At 34.7% G+C, this 25,084-nt stretch overlaps 2 protein-coding genes across 2 annotated transcripts; both read right to left on the bottom strand.

The window, feature by feature from the left end:
- Positions 1 to 4,705: 4,705 nt before the first annotated feature.
- Positions 4,706 to 15,939, bottom strand: LOC145807930 (histone-lysine N-methyltransferase ATXR3-like). Its single transcript, XM_082906975.1, has 16 exons — positions 15,801 to 15,939; positions 15,231 to 15,325; positions 15,010 to 15,145; positions 13,645 to 13,755; positions 13,434 to 13,534; positions 10,280 to 10,379; positions 10,062 to 10,157; positions 9,393 to 9,560; positions 9,179 to 9,304; positions 8,957 to 9,010; positions 6,410 to 6,538; positions 5,946 to 6,042; positions 5,770 to 5,818; positions 5,568 to 5,643; positions 5,407 to 5,463; positions 4,706 to 5,010 (listed from the first exon to the last, which is right to left on the bottom strand). Exons 2-13 carry the CDS (start codon positions 15,305 to 15,307, stop codon positions 5,799 to 5,801), a joined length of 1,215 nt encoding a protein of 404 aa, XP_082763101.1. The 5' UTR covers positions 15,308 to 15,325; positions 15,801 to 15,939; the 3' UTR covers positions 4,706 to 5,010; positions 5,407 to 5,463; positions 5,568 to 5,643; positions 5,770 to 5,798.
- A 5,500-nt stretch (positions 15,940 to 21,439) lies between these two features.
- LOC114299573 (glyceraldehyde-3-phosphate dehydrogenase, cytosolic) lies at positions 21,440 to 23,148 on the bottom strand. The gene is made up of 7 exons (XM_082906982.1): positions 23,006 to 23,148; positions 22,846 to 22,906; positions 22,646 to 22,759; positions 22,319 to 22,457; positions 22,022 to 22,105; positions 21,818 to 21,907; positions 21,440 to 21,734 (listed from the first exon to the last, which is right to left on the bottom strand). The coding sequence occupies exons 1-7, from the start codon at positions 23,102 to 23,104 to the stop codon at positions 21,686 to 21,688; spliced, it is 636 nt and encodes a 211-aa protein (XP_082763108.1). The 5' UTR covers positions 23,105 to 23,148; the 3' UTR covers positions 21,440 to 21,685.
- Positions 23,149 to 25,084: the final 1,936 nt, after the last annotated feature.

The following is a 25,084-nucleotide window of genomic DNA, read 5'->3' as shown; positions in this document are numbered from 1 at the left end:
ATTTATTTTTATAAAATATTTTAAAATTTAAAAAATTAAAATCGTAATATTTTGAAATTAAAATATTTAAAAATATTCAAAAAATAAAAAAAAAACTAAAAAAATCGTTTAAATATTAAAATTTAAAATCTTAAAAAAATTAAAATATTTTAAAAATATTTAAAAAATTAAAATATTTATTTGAATTGTGTTTTAAAAAGAGTTTTGAATTATGTGTTTAGTTATGAGTTTTGAAAAGTAAGAGCATCTCCAGCGGTTCACCTAATTTTTCACCAAATCTGAGTACAAAAATGACCATTTTCTCAATTTGATATAGAATGCTCCAATGGTTGATTTTCATCAAATCTGCTCCAGGGACAACCGGCAGATCGACCGGTAAGGCAAAAAAAAAAAAAATTTTCTTTTTTTAATTGTTTGAACCTACCTATTTGAACTGTTTGAACCTTTCAGTGGTCGACCGGCTGGTCGACCGGTAAGGCAAAAATATATATATATATATATATATATTTTAATTGTTTGAACCTACCCATTTGAACTGTTTGAACCATTAAGTGGTCGACCGATTGGTCAACCGGCCGGGCAACTGGCTGGTTGACCAGTTCCTCTCCTCCAACGGTCACAAACAGTAATTTGTTGAAATCTGTATCCTGTTCTCAGTTTGATGATTTTTTTATTCAATTCTCAATTTGATATCAGTTTGGTGAAACCGTTGGAGTTTCAAAAAGTGTCTTTTTCACCAAATTTCAAATTTGATGCCAGGTTTGGTGAACCGTTAGAGATGGTCTAATGATTATGTTTTTAATTGAGTTTTGAGAAATTTGTGTAAAATTATTATTTGAAAACTCCAAACAAACAACACACTCAAATCAATGGGTAGAACTATACTTTAAGATGCTTACCAAACGGAGCCTCAATATCTCATACTAATTTTCTTGATTTTGTTAATTTTAAACAATTAAGAAAATCTCCATTAGCAAGAAGGAAAAAAATGAGTTATTTTATTCATATAAAGTGAATTTTATGCTCACATCCTATTTAATATTGTAGTGTTGTACATGTTTCAATTCAATATAGTTTAAATTTTAAAAGTGACCTAGCCGATTAGGTTAAATCATTTTTGATTTGATTGATTTGTTGGTTTAATCGCAATTTTAGCGATTTTATTAAAATATATTGATTAGATTTGTTTGGTTCGAAATAAACTAAAGATTGATATGATTACATATTGAAAAGCTGAGATTGCTTGATTAAAAATAAACTTTCCGTCCAAATAATTATTAATTTTTATTTTATAATCTCACATCAGAAAAAAAAAAAAATGAGTTGTTTCACTTATATAAAGTGAAATCTTAATAGTGTAGTATTGTGTATACTTCAACTCAAAACAGTTTAAATTTTAATAAAATTAAAATAACATTTAAAAGTTTTAATTAATTATTTTTTGTATAAGTTGGTTGGTCATTTGACCTAACCGATTAGGCTGAACCATTTTGGGTTTGACCGATTTGCCGGTTTAATCGCGATTTCTCATATTGATTTTATTAATTTTAAAAAATTAAAAAAATTTCAATTGGCTAACTTTCATTTAACCATATAAAAATAAAACTCTAATTAGTTTATGATTTATTTTATAATCTCACATCGGGAGAAAAAGAAAAAGCAAAGTTTGTTTCACTATCTATCTATATATTATACAAGGAAAATTGGATTTTTGGGAGAAGCCTTCTACGAGCTCCAAACCCTCATTCTAAAATTATGTATGAAATTTTGAAACTCTCATAATATTTAACTTCAAAATAATTACAATCCCAAATTTTGAAAAAGAAAAAAAAAAAAAAGAGAGTTGTTTCACTTATATAAAGTATTATAATCCCACATCGAAAAAAAAAATTATTTCACTTATATAAAATAAATCTTATAAAGAGAGTTTTAAGAGAGCAACTTTCTAGAAGTTTCAAACCCTCATCTAAAATTACTAAATTTTTTAAATTTTAAATAATTAAGAAAATTTTCATTGGTTAGCTTCCATTTACTTTTTATTTTACAATCCCATATCGGAAAAATAAATAAATAAAATAAAATAAAATAAAAATAAAAATAAAAATAAAAATAGAGGATGGATTTTGATTGAGAAGTTTATGTCAATTTTGATTAAACCGGAATAAGATATCTCGACTGGGCATAAATCCAAACGAAACTCTTTTTTGATTGAAATCAATCACATCAAAACCCGTGGGTAGGGAAGAGAGTAAGAGAGCAGGTAGGGAAGAAGACAACAAACAATCTCTGGATGTTTCCTAGTTTGGTTTGGGATTCTGTGTTGGTGACTATGGTGAAGGAGTAGGGTTGAGAGGTATCAGATAAAATAGTAGATGAAAAAATCTTGAATGCTTCTTCTGATTTGTATGATATGGCAAATTTCTATTGCCTTGCCTTGAAGTCTATAGTTTACGGGATATCCGTTTTAAACTTAATCTCTTTTTGTGATTAATAAAACAAAAATTATATTGTGTTCATTTTTATGTATTGCAAATCAATTATCAAATCTCGTATCTTTTATTGTCTTCTCAATTTCCCAATATAAGGTCGTGTGTGTTCCATTCGCTCGATCAATCACAATCTTCATAACACATGTTCTCCAATTTTATTTTTTTTATTACTATTTTTTCACAAAATCTTGTATAATTTTTTTTTTTTTTTTTTGGGAGGGGGGTGGGGGGGGGGGGGTTTATATATGTGTGGTGTTGATAATAGTTTACACAACTGAATTAAGAAAACACTTGGATAAGATTTTATAAAATTTATTGGTAGGGTCTATTTTTGAAAAAAAAAAATCTTGTTGTCATATATCTTAAAAATATACTTTTAAAAAATATAATTTTAACAACTCCAAACAATCCCTCGTCAAAAAGTGTACTTATTTGAGGTACTTATAACTTATTTTATTCTATATTTTGTGCAACTTATATATACAACATATTTATTGAAAATAACGTAAATAAATAAATTATCCGTAAGTTGAAAATTTTACTTTTGACTTTAATTTTTTTATTATCAATTTTAAATTTATAATAAGTTATAGCAAACAGGCCATTGTTATGTATTTTAAACTTCTACATAAGCCTGGAGATAATACAGGCCTATGCCATTCATTAGGCCCAAAATTGACTCCACGGACACAGTTAAAATTTAGTTTGGGCTCCACGTCAGCCCAAAAAGAATTGCATATCTTCTATTTCTTTTTGGTAGGAGATACTCATCAAGGAAGGGATCTTCTGTCCAAAACTATATCTCCCTCTTCCTCTGTCCCAGGCCACTCTTCATCACACGATCAAGTAAGAGAGACCGTGACGGTGTAGCTTGGGACAAGAAGACACTCTCCATCGCATGATCAAGTTAGAGTGATTGTATAGTAAAAAAATGGTTTGAGACAGGGTAGTCTCACCCGATCTCATCTGGTGAGAATCCCAACCTCCTCATTTGGCATACTAATATCTATATTCATAAAAAAATATAAAAAATATAAAAAAATTGAACCCTTAGCGTCTTAAGTATGTACATCCATCAACTTCAACTCATTGCAGAATGAAAGGATATAACAATTATCATTTTTTCCCCTCAGGCTATGTTTGATTCATAAGACTAATAGTGAAAATATTAATAATCTCATCAAAGTAATGTAATATTCACTATCCAATTGGATTACTATAATAAATTATCCCCTTGTCTATTGTTTGATTTACATTGGATAAGAAAACATATAAATATAGGATTACAATTATATTTATCTTTTTTTCTAATCTTATCCTCCATCAATGTTTCTTCACAATCTTTACTTTATCGAAATTTCTTCATAAACGTGGTTTTGAATAAAATTATAAATAAATAAATAAAAGCAAAATACAAAATGCAAAATACAAAGGTCATGTTTAGTTTGTTTTTTAATTTTTTTTAAAATATAAATTAATTTGATAAAATAAATATCAAAAAATATTTCTAAAATTTTAAAAATTATTTTTAGCTTTCTAAAATATAAAATTATATAAAAATAATAAGTGTTTTAATTTTTAGTCAAAGGTAAAAGTGTTTTTTTATTTTATTTCTCAGTTCAGGATAAATAATCCCCCTACCCTATTAATACTAATTCTACAAATTTGTTGGATTAATCATCCTGAAACAAAATTTCAAAACAAACACAGGATTATTGGATCTACGGATTAATAATTTCAATCTCATATTCTAATCCTCTCAATCAAACATACCCTTAGGTCATGTTTGTTTGGGCGGACTGGATTAGCATTCCCATGACTAATAGTCCTAAGACTACGAATTCGTTGGATTATGTATCCTGTCTTAACTAATAGTCAAGTTTAAAATAATTAATCCGTACTTCAATTGTTTAACCAAACATCGGATTAATAATTTTATTGGACTATTAATCCAATCCCAAGCTCATGTCCACCCAAACAAACATGCCCTTAGAGTATTAAATTCATGAGACAATATGGCTTAAAAAATCAGAGGTAGTGTTTGTTGACGCAATGCCAATATGATTTCAAAAAAAAATTCTTTCAAATTGAAAGAGGATGTATTAAAAAAGGTAATTAATCAAAAGCACATTTTAGTGTACTTCTAGGTATTTGAGCTAGCAGAGTTATGCTATTACATATTATATACTAATAAAGAAAGATTATATACTAGCATACATGTTTTTCCTGCACTTTCCAAAGCCAATTAAGGGACTAATTGAAAGGATTCAAAGGTTGTACAGTACAACTTTTACAGCACTAGATAGCACACAATGATTAGAATAGAGCTAAACTTCTTAATGTCAAATATCACATATTTAAACTCTCTTGCAGTACTTCATAATCTAGTAATAAATACCATTGAGCTTGATGCAAAGTAAGTAAATCATGAGAAGGCGAAACCAAACTACCTAACTGAAGTACCTAAGTTGTCTTCAATTGTTCAGCATCAAGGACTTGTCAATTTCTTACTACTTCATTCCTGCAACACCAAACAAGCATCAATAATGTTATGTGTATAGAAGAACAATGAATCTTGGTTACGTATTGAATTTTTTTTTTTTTCGGTGTACTTTTTTTGCGATTTTTGTTATGTGAACATAGCATTACTGCAAATCAAAATCTTAGTAACGTATAGCTTCTCTAGTATACATTGAGAGCAAATAGTAACCTTATGTGCACAGAAAAGTGTAATGAACACTTACAAATTTGGGATATATCGTGCCAAGATTTTTATAGAACTTATTTTCTTATAAACATATTGATTTTTGTATATATATCTATATTGTGCATAGCATCACTGCAAATCAAATTCTTATCAATATTTGTATAGCTGGCCTAGAATTAAAGATTAATAAAATGAAAAATGTTTCCTCACATTGTTAGTGCCCTCAGACATCAACCCGGCTGGTGAATTTGGAATGTACCTGGCCCACTATTTCACATAAAATTAGAATAAAATTAGAAATGTAACAAAATAAAGAAGCATTTTTGTTTAGTGATCATCATGAACCAAAACACTTTGAAAAGATAACTTACATTTTTAGCAGCGGCGCTAAAAGCTTCTCGGTGTGGTTTCTCAGGATTGGCCATTTTGATACGCTGTATCTCCTCTCTTTCATTGCAGAACATACATAAAATGCAACATTTCAGACTTAAAAACAGTATCAAACAACAAAAACAATTAGGTTTAGCAATAAAAGTGGGTGAAAAATCATTTGTTTTGTAGATTTTTTCTCACTTCATGAATCGATTGTAGGCAGATGGAAGTCAGTGCTTTTTCTCCGGTGCTGCAAATGCAAAACAATCCAAACATAAACCAGAAGTTATGAGATCAATTTACTTGATTGTAAGTAAATTAACACCAAAAAAAAAGAAAAAAGAAAAAAAATTGAGGGATATATATTGATGATCTACGTTTTACAACAAAGGGTGCTTTGGGAGACACTTGCTCGCTTGATGTCGATGAAGATGAGGACGAAGACTGGCCCTTCTTGATTTCACAGCCAAAACCCTACACCGATGGCGATAGACAACATTCATTAGGGAAATTTTTTTCCTTCATTATATCTTTTTCTTTTTTCAGGTCTACTACAAGTACAGAAATCAATTATAAAATTAGATACAGAATACCCATTAAAGAGACAAAATTTTACAAGATTTGTTGGTAGGTCAACTTATATATTTTGTGTCATGTTTTATGACCGATTTATGTGTTGGTAGATTTTTTTTTTGGGAAGCAAAAAACTCAAAAAATATGGTACACAAAGGCCACTGTTAGGGATAAAGCAACTGCCACAACTACCATAAGACTATAGGTGCTATAACAAGAAGTGATGTTGTATGAAGAAGAAGAGCTGTACGCAGTATGTAGAGTTAACCTGAAGACTTGTTTGATGATCAAAATATTGTCCTTGAAGTGGAGGTCTTGTGCTAAGAAAAGAGAGGTTACTGCAATGGCCACATTTCACTGTCACAGTGTCTAACAACCTTTTGCATGGAATCCCAACCTAGGAAAATAGCCAGAGAGAGATAGAGAGAGTTTATATATCTATACAATTATATAAAGCACATAACTCAAATAATTTTGATTTCCGAAAAATTACAGCAATATTAAATTTTTCTCAAATATTTATATTTGCTTAGAAGTTATTGTAAAGATATAAAAAGTAAAAAAATAACTTATGTTCACTACTGGATTCTCTTTTCACTTTCAACCACCCATGATCTCTGTATTGAGAGTTTCAATTACATACGTAGTGTGATCTCTATATATACACACATTTTATAAGCATTTTCTCTACGAGATAAAAGCACCAAAACAACAAATTAGTGTATTTAGAAAGCAACAAAGAATAGGATCACTGTTGTATTAAAAAATGAGTCAGAAAAAGTTTTTTTAAAAAAAAAGGGTCTCTTATATATCATTTATTTATATCACTGATCTACTTGATAAGATATCATTTGTTTGCATTAATTTCTTAATAAATTATCTTCAAGGAAACTAATCATAACTATTATATAGGAGCCTAGGAGGTGACACAAAAAAGTGATAAATAATCAGTAATACATCCACACACACAAGTAAAATAAAATAAAACAAATTAAATTAAATCAACAGAAGATTAAAAAGGGTTTTATTGATTGAAAGGGACAAGTTTCAGAACACAAAATTCGACCCCTCCTTTGATTATTTTTGTTTGCCTTGCCCATTGTAGCAAGGGTGATACTGAAGTCGTCGTTGAAAGAGATAGATAACATGGTTGGATAATGAATAGATAGATAGATGAGACATAGATTGATCTATGTTGTTGGCTAGCTTCTTTTATATAGAAACTAGATCTTGCACATATATAGAGGGTTTTAAGAGTGTGAAATTGAGTAGTTATTACAGCAAGAACAGTGTTGCAGAAGTTGCAACGAACGTAGCATAGATTGTCGGCTGGTGGAACCAAATCCATGGAAGCTTTCTCTCCACCTGAGTTCATTGATGAAGATGAAGAAAAAGATGAAGAGGAAGAGATGGTTTGAATGAAGTGAGTGGGTCCAAGATAGAAAGGGTTTGTGAATATGTAGTGTAGTAATAAATAGGTGGGAATTGTGACGTTGGAGATAGTGTCAAAAAGAAAAAAGAAAATGAAAATCTAGGATTTAAAAAATTGACAATTATTAAAATAGAATATGTGGTGGATCTTACAAATTCAAATAGTCCACGAGCCATAGACAATCCACACTCTTTATCTAAATTATAAATTTTAGAATAAAAATTTTAAAAAAAAAATCTCAATATTTGATCTTTGTATCCAAATAAATCCTAAATTTTTTATTTTGTCACTTTATAATCTTTTGATTTGTTTTTAATCTAAATTATTTATCTATTTTCATTAAGTAAAGTCGATAAAAAAAAAAAACGATATTAGCCATTAAACTCAAATTTTGTGAACGTGTATATACTCTTTTAAGTCCAACAACATATTAGCAATCGCCTTTGCTGCTGATTCTGAGTTGGTTCAATGCGGAGTTACATGGACCACAGTTTTATCTCATGGTATGTACCATTCACTTGATCAAAACCTAGACAATTTAACTAAATCCATATTAAAGACAATCATAACCCTTTTTGTCTATAATCATCTGCTCAGTTGCACTAAATCCCAGATGAAAAAGAAAAAAGAAAAAAAAATTGCAAAAGGAGTTGGATTTCCATACAACACAAATGAGTATATGACCATAGTTATTTCACATTGATTCCACTGTCTGTAATTTTAAGAAATTGATATTTCATTAACTTTTTTTAACCCTTCCACACCACACCCATGCAGCCAAAGGCAGAGCAGAGCTAAGTTGGGGCAGGGGAGCAATTGTTGAGTTTTAATTTTTGATTAATGATATATAAACAAAATTCTTATACAAAATGCCATTCATACATCATAAAAAATAAAAATCAATATAAAAATTTCAATGGGTCTCCAGAACCAAAAAAATACAATAAAAACTTGAGTTAATTACTTAAAAGTCCTATTTATAAATGCTATGGTAACTCAAGTTTTATCTAGGGTGTTTTGCGAAGATGGTTAAAAGTTATTTTTTAGTTATTTTTGATTTTTTTGTGAGAGAGACAAGCGGGTCGAAAGTTGGATAGTGGCTTTTAACCCACTTCCCAAAATAGAAGATGTTTTGAACCAATAAGTCCTATTTTGTAAAATTAAGAATATTATCAATTTTTTTTTCTAATTCACCGTCTGGACTGGAAGGACCCAACTCCTTGTGTTGAAATTATGGTTCATTTACACAGGCACCATCTTTGATAGTTCATACATCATTCATTCAGATATGATGTTTTTAAGTAGTCACATTTAGTGTCTGAAACTCAATAACAAACATGCTCCCATTCTTATGAAACATAAATGTATTTAAAAACAACATACCTTGTCAAGAGTAAGAGCCAAATTCTGAAGCCTTTGGTTGTAGACTCCCTCTGCCTGTCTCATACAAAAACAAAAGGGATAAATATCAACAACAGTTAACAGCAAGAATGCCTCTCAATATATTACTCTAATCCTAAGTTCACATGGAAAACAAAGACTAAGGGAGAACTTAGTGTGTATGTGTGTTGTTGGAAGGGAGGGGGTGCTGTCAGTAATATTCACCTGGACCTCAGCATCACTTTTTTCAACCTCAATGGAGATATCTGCAAAGTATTTCCTCTTTTCTTCCAAATTATGCCTCAAAATCTCCTCAGGAAGCTTAGTTCGTTCAAAATTGATAAATCTCACCTTCACATAAGATGAATGTTTCAGATGAACAGAATCTTTTAAAAGGCTAAACCCATAAATGCAAGCTAGATATAGCATAGATATATACCAGACGAGCTGAGTAAGCAATCAGCCAACCCGGCAATCCCCCAAGTAAACAACTTCCCAAACCAGCCCTACCCAAGTCAATATAATCTTCTTCAGATACAAAATTTAATTCACAAGCCCCTAGCAACAAGTGATGTCGATCCAGTATTCCATGCCAATCCTTCAGAACCTAGTGAATATTAGAATAAAGTTAAATGAAAATATAACTGACTTAATTTCAATAGGAAAGGAATAACCACATTTACCACCACATGAAAATACTAAAAGTAAATAAACATGGATGGTTTGCTGTAGAAACTGCTCCCACTCTGAGCTTACTTTAAGGAAAGATAGGATTGTGCAATACCACTGGTTCTGAAGCTTGCCGTGTTATTTCGGAAAGGGGAAAGGAATTCATTATAGATTAAGAGTTGAGTAAGGGGGGCAGAGCTTGAAGCTCATCAGCCGCAGGAACAAGGAGCGAATCCTCCAAAAATGGAATGAGCTTACAACAGCCAGAATTCTAATGAAGCAAGCCCCTTGTACAAGGCCGGTTGAACCCCAAACTCCACGGGACCAACTAAAACTTTCTTTTCCTTTCCTTTTGCTTTTGTTTTGTCCAGTTGACAAAACTTGATGTGATATTCAGATTTGGAAATTACAGTTAAGAAAAACATATTCAAGCCCGTACCTTCTGAAAGGCTCCTTCACCCGTCAGATTCAAGTAGCTCCCACGGCAAACTTGGCTCCCACATAAACAAACTGATGCTTCATATTCTTCTTTACTCTGCAGCATAATAAGCAGACATACATTGCCAGCAATATTATAATAGTTTCTATTAACAATCACACAAATTATCACCCAGAATAGAAATAAAAATAAAAGCTTAACAAGCTCAAAACACACACCTCCGTAACAGAATTATAATCAAATGTGATCTCTTCACCATATTCAATTGGGCGTACTGCATAGATTCCAATCTGGTACTGACCATCAACAGCAGTAACTCTGCTTTCACAGAAAGGAGGAATGAGTATGCAACATTCAGACAAGCACAACTAGTCAATCATGAAGGGAAAATTTTATCAAATGATATAGAGAAAACTTGTTAAAAAAAAATAAATAAAAAAAAAAGAAGAAGAAGAAGCAAACAAACAAACATAAATCCATCAAACAGACTAGGGGTGACGGTGGGGATGGAGATGAGGATGGGAAAAGTGGGAGGAAGAAGTCAAGGAGAGCCCCAACAATGAGATTCGAATAATTGCAGGATTTTTTTTTTTTTTTTGCAAGTTCTTGAAACAATTATACAATACAACTAAATGGTTTTCGGGGTCACTTTTTGTTACTTCTAATTACTTCTTTGATAAGATGTTTGTCACTCAAACCAAGATAGAGCAATTAACCAAAAAGGGCAATAAGCTTCTGTCTACAATAGCACAAAATATGAAAGCAAAATTTGACAAGTATTGGAGGAATGGGGAGAAAATCAATCTACTTGTTTATGTTGTTATGGTTCTTGATCCCCTAAAGAAATTTAAATGTTTGAAATTTTGTTTCTTACAATTAGTTGAAAAAGTGGTGAGTGAGATGACAGGCGGATGATTCAATAAGTGTCCAAATGTCTAATTTGAGTGAAGCTTCTGGGACGAAGGTGGATGATGATTGTGATAATCTACGTCTTCTAATTGCTTCTCAATTTAGATTTTTTTTGGAGGAGAAATATACTAGCATGTGTAAGTCTGAAGAAGATAAATACTTGGCCAACTTGTGTGAAGCTTCTAATGAAGAGAATTTAGATATATTGGGATCATGGAAGGTCAATTCTTCGAAGTAAAGAGTGTGGTCGACAATACCCATCTATACAGTTGTTTCTCAGCCTTTTGTTTTGGAAGACACATACTTGATTCATTCCGTAATTCATATCTCCCATGATGCTAGAGATTCTGATTTGTGCACAGAATTGACTTCATTGCTTCTGAGTTGGCCTTTAGTACAGGACACATAGTTGATCCATTTGATTTATGTACACAATTGGCTTCAAACAACATATCCCATTTCTCTTCGAAAGGCAATGGATGATGTTGAGTAATTTATATAATACAAATTTCGGATTATTTCTATAAGTATGCTATGTACTATTCAATGAAAACTCTCTACTAAACATGTATATAAATATATAAAATTATATATATCATATAATCATATTAAATGAAATGAATCTTACTATTCCCGATTAACTATTTTAGCAATAAGATTCACAATTCCATTCGTGATTTGACAATAATAGCTATAATTCATAGCTTCAAACAATCACAAAAATCAACAAAATTCCAAGATGCAAAAATGAAAAATTCAAGAGATTCAATTTGCTAACCAATTTTTAGTTTTTATCTCTCCTAGGGGTTACCTGTATAAATTTTTTGAATACCAACAAAAGCATACACCCACTAAGAATCACGGACACGGAAATTTTCAAAAAATGTTTTTCAAAAAATGCAAAACACGGGCATGTGCGCACAAAATATAAAATTTTACATATTTGTTATATGTCATATATATATGAAAATATCATTCCAAGAAAATAAACAAATATAATATAACACTAATTTCTATAAATTGACATTGTTTTTCTTTTTATCATCATATTCTAAGTTATTTTGTTTAAACTTATAATTAGTTTCATGTGTCTAACCAATGAACGCGTGTGTTTAAATAATGGAAACGTGTGTCCTCCAAGTGTCCCAAGAGTGTATGGGACTAAATTTTTTTTAAAAAAAACTAAGACCCATTTGGATGAGTGTCAGACACGCCAAGAAGTGTCCCACACGAACACGCCACATTTTTAGAAGTGTCCGTGCTTCTTAGCCACCCACAACACGAACGCAAAGATGATGTTTTAATGCTATTCAACACACAAATGGTCCAATGGGAGCAAGAATTTCCAAGAACATTTTGTTTCCAAGCAAAAGAGTCGTTTTCAAGTAGTGTACAACCGATTACATATTAGAGGAGCCAAACAGGCAGGTTTAGGCCGGTCAAAATAGGTTATGCATTTAAAACAACTCAGCCCAAATCTGCCCATATAATAAACGGGCTTAAACGGGTTGCTTTGGACTGAACAAATGAACATGAACAACACATTTACTTCATTAATTTTTATTTCAAAAATTACAACAAATTTATTCAGTGAATTTTAAATAATAAAAAAATAAAAATAAAAAAACAACTTATTTTGATTTTTTTAAAAAGATTTTCATATAAATAATAATAATATAAAAATAATTAATCTTTGCAAACTTCTTGCTATTTTTACTTTTTGAGAATATTACAGCAAAAATGAACAATGAAAAAATGGAAACACAGGCTCTAGATTAAATCAACAAGAACATAGAGGATGTTATTCTCCGAGCTAATAGATTGGGTGTTCTACATTGCTTAAGGTTGCTCTCCCTCTACTTCTTTCTCGATCCTCTGCTTCATTATAGGATTTACTGGGTTTGTCTTCAGGTTCTCAAGCTATTCTCAGACTATGTGGTGCTGGTGCTGGTGCTGGTGCTGGTGCTGGTGCTGGTGCTGCTGGGGGAGGTGGAGTAGCGGTGGCAGCAGCAATGGTGGTGTTGGTGCTGGTGCTGGTGCTGGTGCTGGTGGAGTGGCAGCGACAGTGGTGGTGGAGTTGTAATGGAGATGATAGTGTTGGTGTGGTGGAGGAAGTGGTATCCGTTTAAATGGTTTAAACGGATACCATGTCCAACCCATTTAAGCCCAATTTTAATTGGGTTTGTAAAATGCAACCCATTTATGAATTTGGACAGGTTTAGACCGGCTTTTAATGGGTGTAATTGGAGACAAAACTTCAAGTTCATTTTAAGCAACAATATATACATGCTCACTATTGATAAGTTGAATAGTTACTTCTAAAATTTTGTATTTTTCCTCTTTGGAGATACACTTTCTAATAATGTGTGCAACAAAAAACACCATCAAAAATTCGTGGATAAGCAATCATACAGCCATGCATTTCACAGAGAGGGGACATGAATACAAGTATATATCACTTACTTTGCTTCACAATTAGGGCGACATGAATGACAAATTCGACTTGCGTAGTTTGCTTTGTGCATCGCATCAACAACAACTAAATCATACCCATCAGCATCACCCTGGCAAATAAGAGCACACGATCAAATGAACAAGTTCAAACAATCAAGAAGAAACACAAGGTCGTAACAACTCAAGCACAAAATTTGTTCAAGTAAAGCATAAAGTGCACCTTTGGCCGCTCAAGATAAATGTTGTAGAACTCTGGCGCTGGATCTTTAGAACTTTTTTGCAAAGAACGAATCCCATCTTGCTTCTCAAACCATTTCCAACCAGGACAAACCTATAACCATAAAAAGGAAAAGTATTTGCTTCCCCAATCAAACTAGGTTTCCTAGCTACTACGTAACTCAAGAAGCACTTTTTGCTTTTGAAAAAGGGGAACATGAAGAAGGAATGACTATCAGCCAAAGGCCTAAGCTGTTTGCTTGCCAGGGCAATTCAAGTGTAACTGTCCAATGAACGACAATAAAAAATGCTCTATTGATGGTTCATCCTCAAAGCTAATGTTAATCTAAGTAATTTTAATACAACAACAATAACAATATTTACTAGTAGACAAATTTATCAAACTGAATATCCACATCAAACTATAGCAGAACTATATAAAAGATAGGCCTGAAACTGATATCATTAGAATGGAGCACATACTTTCTACATAATAGAAACTTGCCAAAAAAGGCCTTCCCCATTCTGGCCCCCGAAATTGAGGGCACTGACAAGATATAATCAATAAGTAGCCCCAAATTCACAACAGAAAGGTTCCCAATCAAGGTTGAAGCACAAAAGGGGAGTTAGTTAAATGAGTTCACTAGAAAAACTATGGTGATGTATACTCTAGAAACTGTCCTACTATGATATGCAACCTGGAATTGAGGACTCGGTAAATGCTGCAACAGTGAAGAATCTCCCCAGTATCTACTTTGTGGACCAAAGAGTTAGTTATCTAGAATAATAAGAACTTACAGCCCTTCGACTAAAGGGGAACATACAGATTCATACTGCATTTTTGACAAACCACCAAATCAGGTACTGACACAAATTACTTGGGTAGAACTCACCCTTGAAAACCGTCTTGCAAGGGGAGGACACCCAAGATGCTGCATAGGTGCATCCGATCTCATACTTGACGTGGTGGCTGACTCTGATACCAAATGATACAAACCACTTGGGAACAACTCACCATTGAAAACTGACTTGCAGGGAGAGGGTCTTGAAGAGGCTTATACGCACACAACCAAGGCTTTTGTTGACCGATGTGAAATCGTAACAAATGCCAAAAAAAAAATCACCAGATCAAAAGAAAGAACTTCATTTGCACAGTGGTACTAAACAAATACTGGGACTAGCTATATACGTAAGCAAACATAAGAAATTGAATCAGACAAAAACAATTCATGGGTGGCTTTCATTCAATCACAGCCCAAGGCCATCTTTAAAAAAATAAAATAAAATAATAATAATACCTTAAGATTGCTCATTCAGTCATAAAGAAAAATAAATTGAGCTAATGAGGATATATTGAGACTAAAAATACCTTTAATAGAAGGCCATCCTTGGCCAGCTTATAATTGCTGTCAGCATGATTTTTAGCCACAACATGCTCGTCTGCCCAAAATATGTACCACTTCGCCCAATCAACAGTCTTGTTATAAGGAGCTTCACATAGTTTTCTGCTCCCAACCATATATACAAACCAAACTCATAAGACTGCAGAAAAGAAAAACCAAACAAAATGGGGAACAAAAGTATTAATACCCCATCAAGCCAATGAGAGAACCGCCTGACAAAGCAATGGCAAAAACACCCCTCTCCTTCACTGACACCTCCGACATAAAACTTTTTAAGGAACTCTAGTACAAAGCAACCAGCTCCAGTTAGAAGATATGTGAATGCATTTCAATCCATATTTGTTCTACAAAAATAATAATAAAAGAATGAAAATGGCTCCATCAAAGTTATACAAATCTCTTCTCTAGGGTAATAGGATAAAGCATAAGAAAATACATGGAAAATATTCCGAAAAAACTAGTTTTGAAACTAAGAAAATGTATCATATTCCCAAAACTACATGTGGACTGCACTCCCAGTGCCATTTATCTTTGTTTTGGGCCTTGGTGTCATCTCCTTTCAAAAGGATACCTTTGTGTTTTATTTCTAGAGATTGGAGAGCCATTTGTTATTTGTTATTTGTAATTTGCTCTCCACATTTCTTTTTGGTGGATTCATTGTCCTCCCTTTTTCTTGTGTTTCTTGTCTTACTCTGTTCAGTAATATTTCTCCATAGCATATCCAAAAAAAAAAAAAAACTGCACTCTGACTGCTCACCGTGTCATAGAATGAGGTACCATCGTGAATGCCACCTTGAACTAACTTGATTTGAGTTGCAGGATATCATTTGTCGGTTCACAAGACAAACCTAGCATGCAAAATTGCCCTTGCTAATTGTATCCTCCCAACCCCCCCCGCCCCCCCCAACCCAACCCCCCAGCCCCCCCGCCCCCCCCGCCCCGCCCCCCCAACCCAACCCCCCCACCCCCCCAACCCACCCCTCACGTCACACACGTCACTCCCGTCACACACGTCACTCCCGTCACACACGTCACACACGTCACTCCCGTCACACACGTCACACCCGTCACTCCCGTCACACACGTCACTCCCGTCACACCCGTCACTCCCGTCACTCCCGTCACACATGTCACACCCGTCACACCCGTCACACCCGTCACTCCCGTCACACACGTCACTCCCGTCACACACGTCACTTCCCTCCCCTTCCCTCACTCCCCTCTCGTCACTCACGTCACACCCGTCACTCCCCTCCCCTCCTCTCACTCCCCTCACGTCACTCTCGTCACTCCCGTCACTCCCCTCCCCTCCCCTCACGTCACTCCCGTCACTCCCCTCACGTCACACCCGTCACTCCCCTCCTCTCCCCTCACTCCCCTCACGTCACACCCGTCACTCCCGTCCCCTCACGTCACTCCCGACACTCCCCTCCCCTCACGTCACTCCCCTCACGTCACACCCGTCACTCCCCTCCTCTCCCCTCACTCCCCTCACGTCACACCCGTCACTCCCCTCCCCTCACGTCACTCCCGACACTCCCCTCCCCTCACGTCACTCACGTCACTCCCCTCACTCCCCTCCCCTCACGTCACTCCCCTCCCCTCCCGTCACTCCCCTCACGTCACTCCCATCACTCCCCTCACTCACGTCACTCCCCTTCCCTCCCCTCACGTCACTCCCGACACTTCCCTCCCCTCACGTCACTCCCGACACTTCCCTCCCCTCACGTCACACCCGTCACTCCCTTCCTCTCCCCTCACTCCCCTCACGTCACACCAGTCACTCCCCTCCCCTCACGTCACTCCCGTCACTCCCCTCACTCCCCTCCCCTCCCCTCACATCACTCCCCTCCCCTCACGACACTCCCGTCACTCCCCTCCCCTCACGTCACTCCCCTCACGTCACTCCCATCACTCCCCTCACTCACGTCACTCCCCTTCCCTCCCCTCCCGTCACTCCCCTCACTTGCGTCCTCCCGTCACTCCCCTCCCGTCACTCGCGTCACTCCCCTCTCCTCCCCTCCCGTCACTCCCCTCACTCACGTCACTCCCCTCCCCTCACTCCACTCCCCTCGCTGAGTGGTGGTGGTGGTGGTGGTGGTGGTGGAATAAGGGGAGGTGTTGGTGGTGGTATAGGTGGTGGCAGGGGTATTGGTGGTGGAATAGGGGGAGGTGTTGGTGGTGTTGGAGGAGGTGTTGGTGGTGGTGGTGGTGGTGGTGTTGGAGGAGGCGTTGGTGGTGGTATAGGTGGTGGTGGTGGTGTTGGAGGAGGTATTGGTGGTGGCGGTGGTGGTATTGGTGGGGGCATAGGTGGTAGTGGTGGTGTTGGAGGAGGCCGTTGGTGGTGGTATAGGTACTGGCGGGGGTATCGGTGGTGGTGTAGGTAGTGGTGGTGCTATTGGAGGAGTTGGTGGTGGTGGTGGTGGTGGTGGTGGTGGTGGAGGAGGTATTGGCGGTGGCGTTATGAAAGCTCCCTCCCCCTCCCTCTGTATCAAAGCTCCCTCCCCCTCCCCCTCCCCTTTCAATCGCTGCCTCCCCTCCCCTCCCCTCCCCTATATATGAAACTCAGAAAATAAAAATAAAAATAAAAATAAATTCAAAATTACCTCCGTATGGCTCAACTATACCAGACGGCGGGAAGCTGAGATGGAAGGAAGCCTCATACGTCGCGGATTTCATGGTGATTGGCGGCATCATCGCCGCGACTTGATTCTTTTCCTTAGTCAGTTCACCCCCTTCCTGCTGATCCTGCTGTGCCGTAAAACGGCACAGTTTCACCATTTTTTTTTTTTTTTTTTTTTTTCTCTCATGTTGTTACTATGTTTTTTTAAACTCTAAAATATTAAAAAATAAATAAATAATTTAAGAGTTAAACCTAAACTCTAAAATAAAAAATAAAAAAATTTAAAAATTAAACCCTAAATCCTAAACCCTAAAATAAAAAAATAAAAAAATAAAAAAATTTATATCAAACCATATATATATTCATATACTTTATATTTCTAAACCATATATATATTTTCGACATGTCATATATCAAACATGAGCTCAAAATGAAACAACACGAATTTGTTCAGTGCAACTTATTATAAATTAAAAATTGATAATCAAAAATAAAAATTAAAGTATTCATTTCTTAGTTTAAATTATTTTTACATAATAAATTAAAAGAAAAAGTTTAATCAAATAATTTGTCAAAAACTTTTAGAATAAAAAAAAGTATAATCAATTAAGATAAACCGCATTAAACCGTCCCGATTACATGTAATAATAAACAAATGGAGTTCTAAAATCGATCATTGAATGAGAAGTTTATAAATACATTTTTTTCACAAAATCACAAGGAAGGAGATTGGACTAAAAATATGGCCCAATTATAAATCAGCCTGTTGAGCCTGAGCTTCCGACCCATACTATAAGCTTGTTTTGGTAGCAAAAATATCAAAAAATAAATAAATAATTTAAGAATTAAACCTAAACTCTAAAATAAAAAAATTAAATTTTAAAAATTAAATCCTAAATCCTAAACCCTAAAATAAAAAAAATAAAAAAATAAAAAAATTTATATCAAACCATATATATCAATAATCACCAGCAAATCATTCTATACATGTAGGAGTTAAATTTAGGCAGATCTAATCCGAGCAACTCAAACACAGATGGAATGTTTTTAAAATTTAAATAACATATTTTCAAATTTTGTGTATAATTGGAGAAAATTTTAAAAGTCCGTATTAAATTTGAGATGAACTTTGGCAAATGCACACAATTTCATACAATTTGAAGCTCAAAATAATTGGCCATCCTAAGTCTGAGTACAAAAAATAAATAAATAAATAAAAAGAAAAAAAAAAGGTGCAAAAATTTGTATTTTTCACAATTTTACATAAATACTAAATCTAAGAGCATCTCTAATGGTAAATGTTATTATAGCATATCCAAAGACATACTATAATAGCAAATTGTCAAATTATAGCAATAGTGCTCCAATGATACAAAGCCTTTTTGACAAATCCCAACTGAAGCCGAGGTTGGACAACTGTCTTGGCTGGTCGATCAACCGAAAGACCGGGTGGTCGACCGGTGGATGAAATTTTGCTGAGTTATGCAGAAACAGAGAGCTTGTCAACCGCGGTTGGTTTGCTGGGAAGGATGAAAAAGGAAGGGAAAAAAGAAAAAAAAGGAAGGATACAGTTCGTTTTGGATGATTTGACACATTTGGCATTTGCCAAATTTAACAGCTCCAATGGCAAATTATTGAAGAATCACTTTTGCACCAAAATTGTTATATTAAGCAGCTCTAATAACAAACTATTGAAGGCTCTATTTAAAGCAATAAAATTTAGGAACATTAATTTGGCTTTAAAAAATGACTTTTCCCAAATCAATTGTATTACAAAATCAACGAGATTAGCATATTGATCCAAAGTAAAAATAACAAAAGAATAAAAAAATGTTTTTGATCCATTGATTTTTTTTACATGAAATTTGAAATTAGCCTTACAATTTCGGTTTTATTAATAATTTTGGGTTGTCAATTTTTACTGTCTCATTTTTGATATATTAAGCGAATGCAAAATTTTAAAAGAGAAAAAATTGTTATAGAAAATTCATAAAGAATCTCTCACTAAAATAATATAGGGTAATATTTTTACAATTAACAATCATCTCGGTATATTATTTACTTTGATAAATTCACTTCAGCGTCATTAGTTTTTGAATAATACTATATGCATCAATTGTGTACTAATTAATGTACCAATTGATGATATAGCATAATTTAAGAGATTTTTGGTACTTGTAATTTGTATAATGAGTGAGGCTAATAATAATGTCATAACTAGTGTTAGTACACTAGTTGATACACTAATTGATACATGTAGTACCACAGTTAGTTTTTATACAAGTTAGTTTTGTAATTTTTTCTTATGGCATTAAATTTTTGGGTAAATTACAAATACACTCCTGAAATTTGCTTAAAATACAAATTGTTCCCTGTGGTTTGAAAAATTACAAATACCCCCTTATTAGAATTTTTTATTTAACAGGATTAATTAAAAAAATGAAATTTATAATTGCTCTCCTGTATAATAATAAAATTACCTGAATTATTAATAGAAACATATTTTTAACACCATTAAAAACTATTAATTGACTTGATGATTTATTAATAAAAGGGGTAATTTGTTATGAAATTAGAAATTTCAGAAGTTAGAATGTAATTTTTAAAACTATAGGAAGTAATTCGTATTTCAATCTAATCTCAGATATTGTGTTTGTAATTTACCTTAAATTTTTTTATATTTTTTGAAAAGCATGTGTGGCCTTTCCAGCTGTCAAGGATTTCTCCATGATAAGACTGCTAAGGTGGACAATGGGAAGTTTGTTTAATAACCATAATTGGCTAGTTTGATTCATTTTTCAAAACGTTGCATTCAATATCTTGTGAGAAGTCATTTGGTGTTTCAAGTGTCACTATGTGGTACCCTAAATTGAATGTGATTGATGGAAAGAGTGAAATTCACTGATTTCTATCAATGAGGAGAGTAACATGAGGCATGACAATTGATGATTAATTAGAAACACTGACACATAACAATCCTAAAGTATCAAATAATTTTCCGTTTTTATGATCGTGCAAACAAATGTTGATTTCTATTTGATAAAATGTTAATCTCTATTTGGTGCAACAAAGACTGCTTGTAATTTTTATTTATTTATTTAAAACTTTGTGTTCTAGTGCTTTGTGCAATTAAGTAAAAATAACTTAAAAAGCTAATTATTAAAAAAAAATGAGAGAATGATATTTCTAACTTTGCTCTTTACTTTTTAATTATCAACGTCCACCTTGCAAGAAGGTATAAGCTATACCAAATAGACCCTTTGCACCATCCAGCTTCACGGACATCAATCAAACAGAAGAAGAAAATAAAGAGTAAGGTGGGTGTGAAAATGAATTTGTTAACCAATTCACACAATGTAAAACCACACTTTTCACACAATGTAAAACAACATTTTGACCACAACTGAATTAACTCTCCCTCTTCTTCCCTGCTTTTTTTACCAGCAAAAGTTAACTAATAAATCGAACAAAATCCAACTCAATCCTTTCTATGCTTAAAACCACGCCACCGAAGACATGATGGTATGGATTACACATCAGAACCATACAAAAAAAGTTTAGATGTGTAGAGAATACATCAATAAGCTTGTAACCTTCTTAACATTTCATATGAAGGCTTAACCTTTGGTGGTCCTCTAGCCGAGCATACAGAAAGGCACAAAAGCTCACAAAAAATTGTTATCATTGAATATGAAAATTTCAATATCATTCCAAACCCAACTCATATCCTAAAACTATAGTAAATAAAGCTTTTACAGGAAAATAACAATTGATTATAATAAACACTCCTCAAATATATTATACCAACTTTTCATATATTATAGAATTTTCGATTATTTTTCCTATGAACACAAGGGAAACAAAGATAACACAAAGACTCCATAAGTAAACATCCAAAACAAGACTACACAAGACTCTTGCGCAGTTTATTCCAAACCAAAACCTCAGGGGACCTAAAACACTAACCAGTACGACACAAGCAAAACAAAGTCACCCTCTATCATCTCATGAGATTAGCATCAGGCTTGAACAGAAGCCATGTGCACAATCAAGACAACCACACGTGAACTGCAAAAGCATAGAAGATTGTGTCAAGGGACGACGCAACGTTGTGTGCAAGCGACGCGAGTAAAATAGAGTACTGAAATTACCTGTAACCCCATTCATTGTCATACCAAGCAATAAGTTTCACGAAATGTTCATTCAAAGCAATCCCAGCCTTGGCATCAAAGATGCATGACCTACATAAAACACACAAATTCAATAACAATTTCATGAGATCACATCCACTGAGTGTTGCCCACAAACCTAATCAGCCAGAACATTAGGAAGGAAAGAACAGTAGGACAATCTACCTGCTGTCACCCACAAAGTCTGTTGAGACAACGTCATCTTCAGTGTACCCCATAATCCCCTTGAGTTTGCCCCCTGACTCCTCCCTGAAATTAACCAAGAAACAGAATCAAAGATCAGAAAAAAACAGAAGTAAAACCCAACCACTAAACGAGAATTGGCAGTTAAAGAAACTTCATACTAAAGTGTTATTGTTCTGAAAAACAAATACAATCAAACAAATCTACTAGGCATCTCAGTTTGATTGTCTAATACATAAAACAATGCAGCTAGTTTGAAGGAATACTATAAACGCTCACTTGATCGCATCTTTGATTTGCTGGTAAGAAGCTCCTTTCTCAAGCCTCACAGTGAGATCCACAACTGAAATATCCACTGTCGGAACTCGAAAAGCCATTCCAGTCAACTTGCCATTCAGTGCTGGCAGAACTTTTCCGACTGCATGTTAGAGTAGAAGAAAGCAAACACACATGCAAATTAATCAAAAAGTTCAACACCATAAGAATATGAAAGTGAACAAAACAGAACAAAATACAGTACCACATTGACACTCCGCGTCTCAAATGATATTGATATCAAATCAAATACAGGCAACAATTTTCACACATAAGGACAGTGTCATTTACATAATTTGCTGACTACCTTTGCAGCACCAGTGTTGCTGGGAATGATATTGAAGGAAGCAGCTCTTCCACCCCTCCAATCCTTGCTTGATGGCCCATCAACAGTCTTCTGAGTGGCTGGGTGACGATTTACAAGAGAGAAAATTGAAAAAGATATCACAAATCATATCCCGAAGCAACAACCTAACCATGTAAGCACTTACCAGTGATGGAGTGAACAGTAGTCATAAGACCCTCAACAATGCCAAACCTATCATGAATAACCTGGCAAAATTGTTGAAATAGAAAATTTTAAGCAAAGCAATGCACCAATTTTAACTAAGCCAACAATTCTAGCCGATTCTAAATTGGTGTCAGTGTAACCTTGGCGAGGGGAGCAAGACAGTTTGTAATGCAGCTAGCATTGGAGACGATGTCAAGATCGGGCTTGTATTCCTTCTCATTAACACCCACAACAAACATAGGGGCATCCTTACTTGGGGCGGAAATGGTCACCTTCTTTGCACCACCCTAATTACACCAAACAGTTTAGCCCATTGACCAGAAACAGTATAACGAATAGCCGGATTATTTTTACTAAATTCATGCCATTTCCAAAACTCTGAAGTAGTTTTGAACTTACTTTTCAAATCTATCTTGCTTTATTGTTTTGAGAACTCGTGTTTTGATAACATGAAAACACGACTTCAAACTCAGAGTCATGTTTTCGAATTGTAATCTACTGATTTGATTAACTTATTGTAAAAAATTTTGAAATCGTGTTTTCAAAACAAGATTTCAAACCAGAACTCAAAACACGACTTTTCAAAACGATTTGAATTTGGGAAGTAAGTTCAAAATGTCTTGCATTTGGAACATACACTACAAAAAAAAAAGGTTTCTACGGCGCGCAATGCACGCCGTTAAAACCCTTCTACGACTTGCAACACGCGTCATATTATGACCAGTCATGGAAATTCATTCACTTTCAACGACATGCTTCGTACGCCGTTAAAAACTATTTAACGACAGATTTTATGCGTCGTTGTTACTTTTTTTACGACATGCTAGAGTACGTCGTTAAAAACTATTTAACGACAGATTTTGTACGTCGTCGTTATTTTTTCGACTACTTTTGCACGCCGTTAATTGGTGAGACAAATAACGACGCTGATTGCGCACCGTAAAATATGTAATACGACTTATTATGCCTGCCGTAGAATATGCAGTTTTTATTTTTTTATTTTTAAATTCAACAGGTTCGATTTGACCAATTTTGCACAATCTAACAAATATTACAAACAAGCATCACATAATATCAATCAACCACAAAAATATTGTTTGAAACATTAAAAGGAAACTATATCCATAAATTATAAACATTCAACAATTGTCTATACATTCTAAACATTCGAAAACTACATCCTTAAGTTCTAAATTGTACAAAAAGTTTAAACCATCCAAAACTATGCGTATCTAACTTTCTAAACATATTAACTACTATTAAGAGATTATCTAAAACTACACATAATCCACTTGCTCCTATCACAGGGACGAGGATGCCCAATGTATGTGTTAAGGCACCAAAACTCGCGGCAATAGCTGGAGCAACTAATCATGTTGCATTTTTTGTCTGCATGACAAAGTAAACTTCACATAAGTACAAAAACCAACGACTCATGGAAAAAAATATTTCTTGAGGTATTAAGAAATGATCAAGAAATTTAAAACATCAACAAAACATTTCCAAAATTAATAAGATAATTCAATGGTCCCATAAAAGCAATGTCATAATGAAAAATTAGCAAAAATTCAAGATCTCAATAGTTTGCTACTAAATCTAGGCCATAAGAAGCTCAAGAGAAAAATCAAATTTAAAAAGAGAAAAAGGTGGAATTAATCTACTTCAATGCAACACCTACTTGAGTAGCTGATCGATCTCCACCGGGGTTTTAGTGTTAGTTCGGAACCTTGTCACGAAGGCTTCTGCCAATTGCGCCCAAGAGGCTATACTGCCCTCAGGAAGTTTCTCGAACCAAATCAAGCCTAGGTCGCCAAGGCTAGACGGGAAGAGTATGCACATTAAGGCCTCGTTTCGCCTGTATACAGCCATGACTTGGCGAAAGTGGCTCAAGTGTGAGTAGGGGTCCGTCTTTCCTTCATATGTAGTGAATTTTGGCTGAAGGAAGCCTGATGGTAGGGGCGCGTTTTCAATCGCTGGAACAAACGGCGAAGTCTGCAGCCTTGCCAATGCCTTGTCCGTTGGTTCGTAGGCAGGGCGCGGTATTGGCATTCCAACCTCGACGCTTCCATGCGTCCGAGGAGCCAACCGCTGTAAGGCAGAAACTCTGTGCGGATCCCGCGCCCTGGCATCCTCCTTGCATCGTGCTTTCTCTTCGAGCACGGTTCGTAAGTCGGATGATCTGGGTAATTCCGTCTGTCTAGATCTGGTTTAGTGCGAAT

This window comes from Camellia sinensis, chromosome 14 (genome assembly GCF_055761805.1).
Source record: "Camellia sinensis isolate YWXY chromosome 14, ASM5576180v1, whole genome shotgun sequence".
NCBI classification, from domain to species: Eukaryota; Viridiplantae; Streptophyta; class Magnoliopsida; order Ericales; family Theaceae; genus Camellia; species Camellia sinensis.
This window is presented reverse-complemented; position numbering and strand designations above follow the sequence as displayed.

Coding starts and splice junctions, on each gene's coding strand:
- LOC114299573 (XM_082906982.1), bottom strand. CDS start 23,104: ATGTTTGTTGTGGGTGTTAATGAGAAGGAATACAAGCCCGATCTTGAC. Junction 22,458..22,645: donor AAAGGTAGTCAGCAAATTAT/GTAAATGACACT, acceptor TCTAACATGCAG/TCGGAAAAGTTCTGCCAGCA. Junction 21,735..21,817: donor GACAATGAATGGGGTTACAG/GTAATTTCAGTA, acceptor ATGCTTTTGCAG/TTCACGTGTGGTTGTCTTGA.
- LOC145807930 (XM_082906975.1), bottom strand. CDS start 15,307: ATGTCGGAGGTGTCAGTGAAGGAGAGGGGTGTTTTTGCCATTGCTTTG. Junction 13,756..15,009: donor AGGATGGCCTTCTATTAAAG/GTATTTTTAGTC, acceptor TTATGGTTATAG/GTTTGTCCTGGTTGGAAATG. Junction 6,043..6,409: donor ATCATCAAACAAGTCTTCAG/GTTAACTCTACA, acceptor CCATCGGTGTAG/GGTTTTGGCTGTGAAATCAA.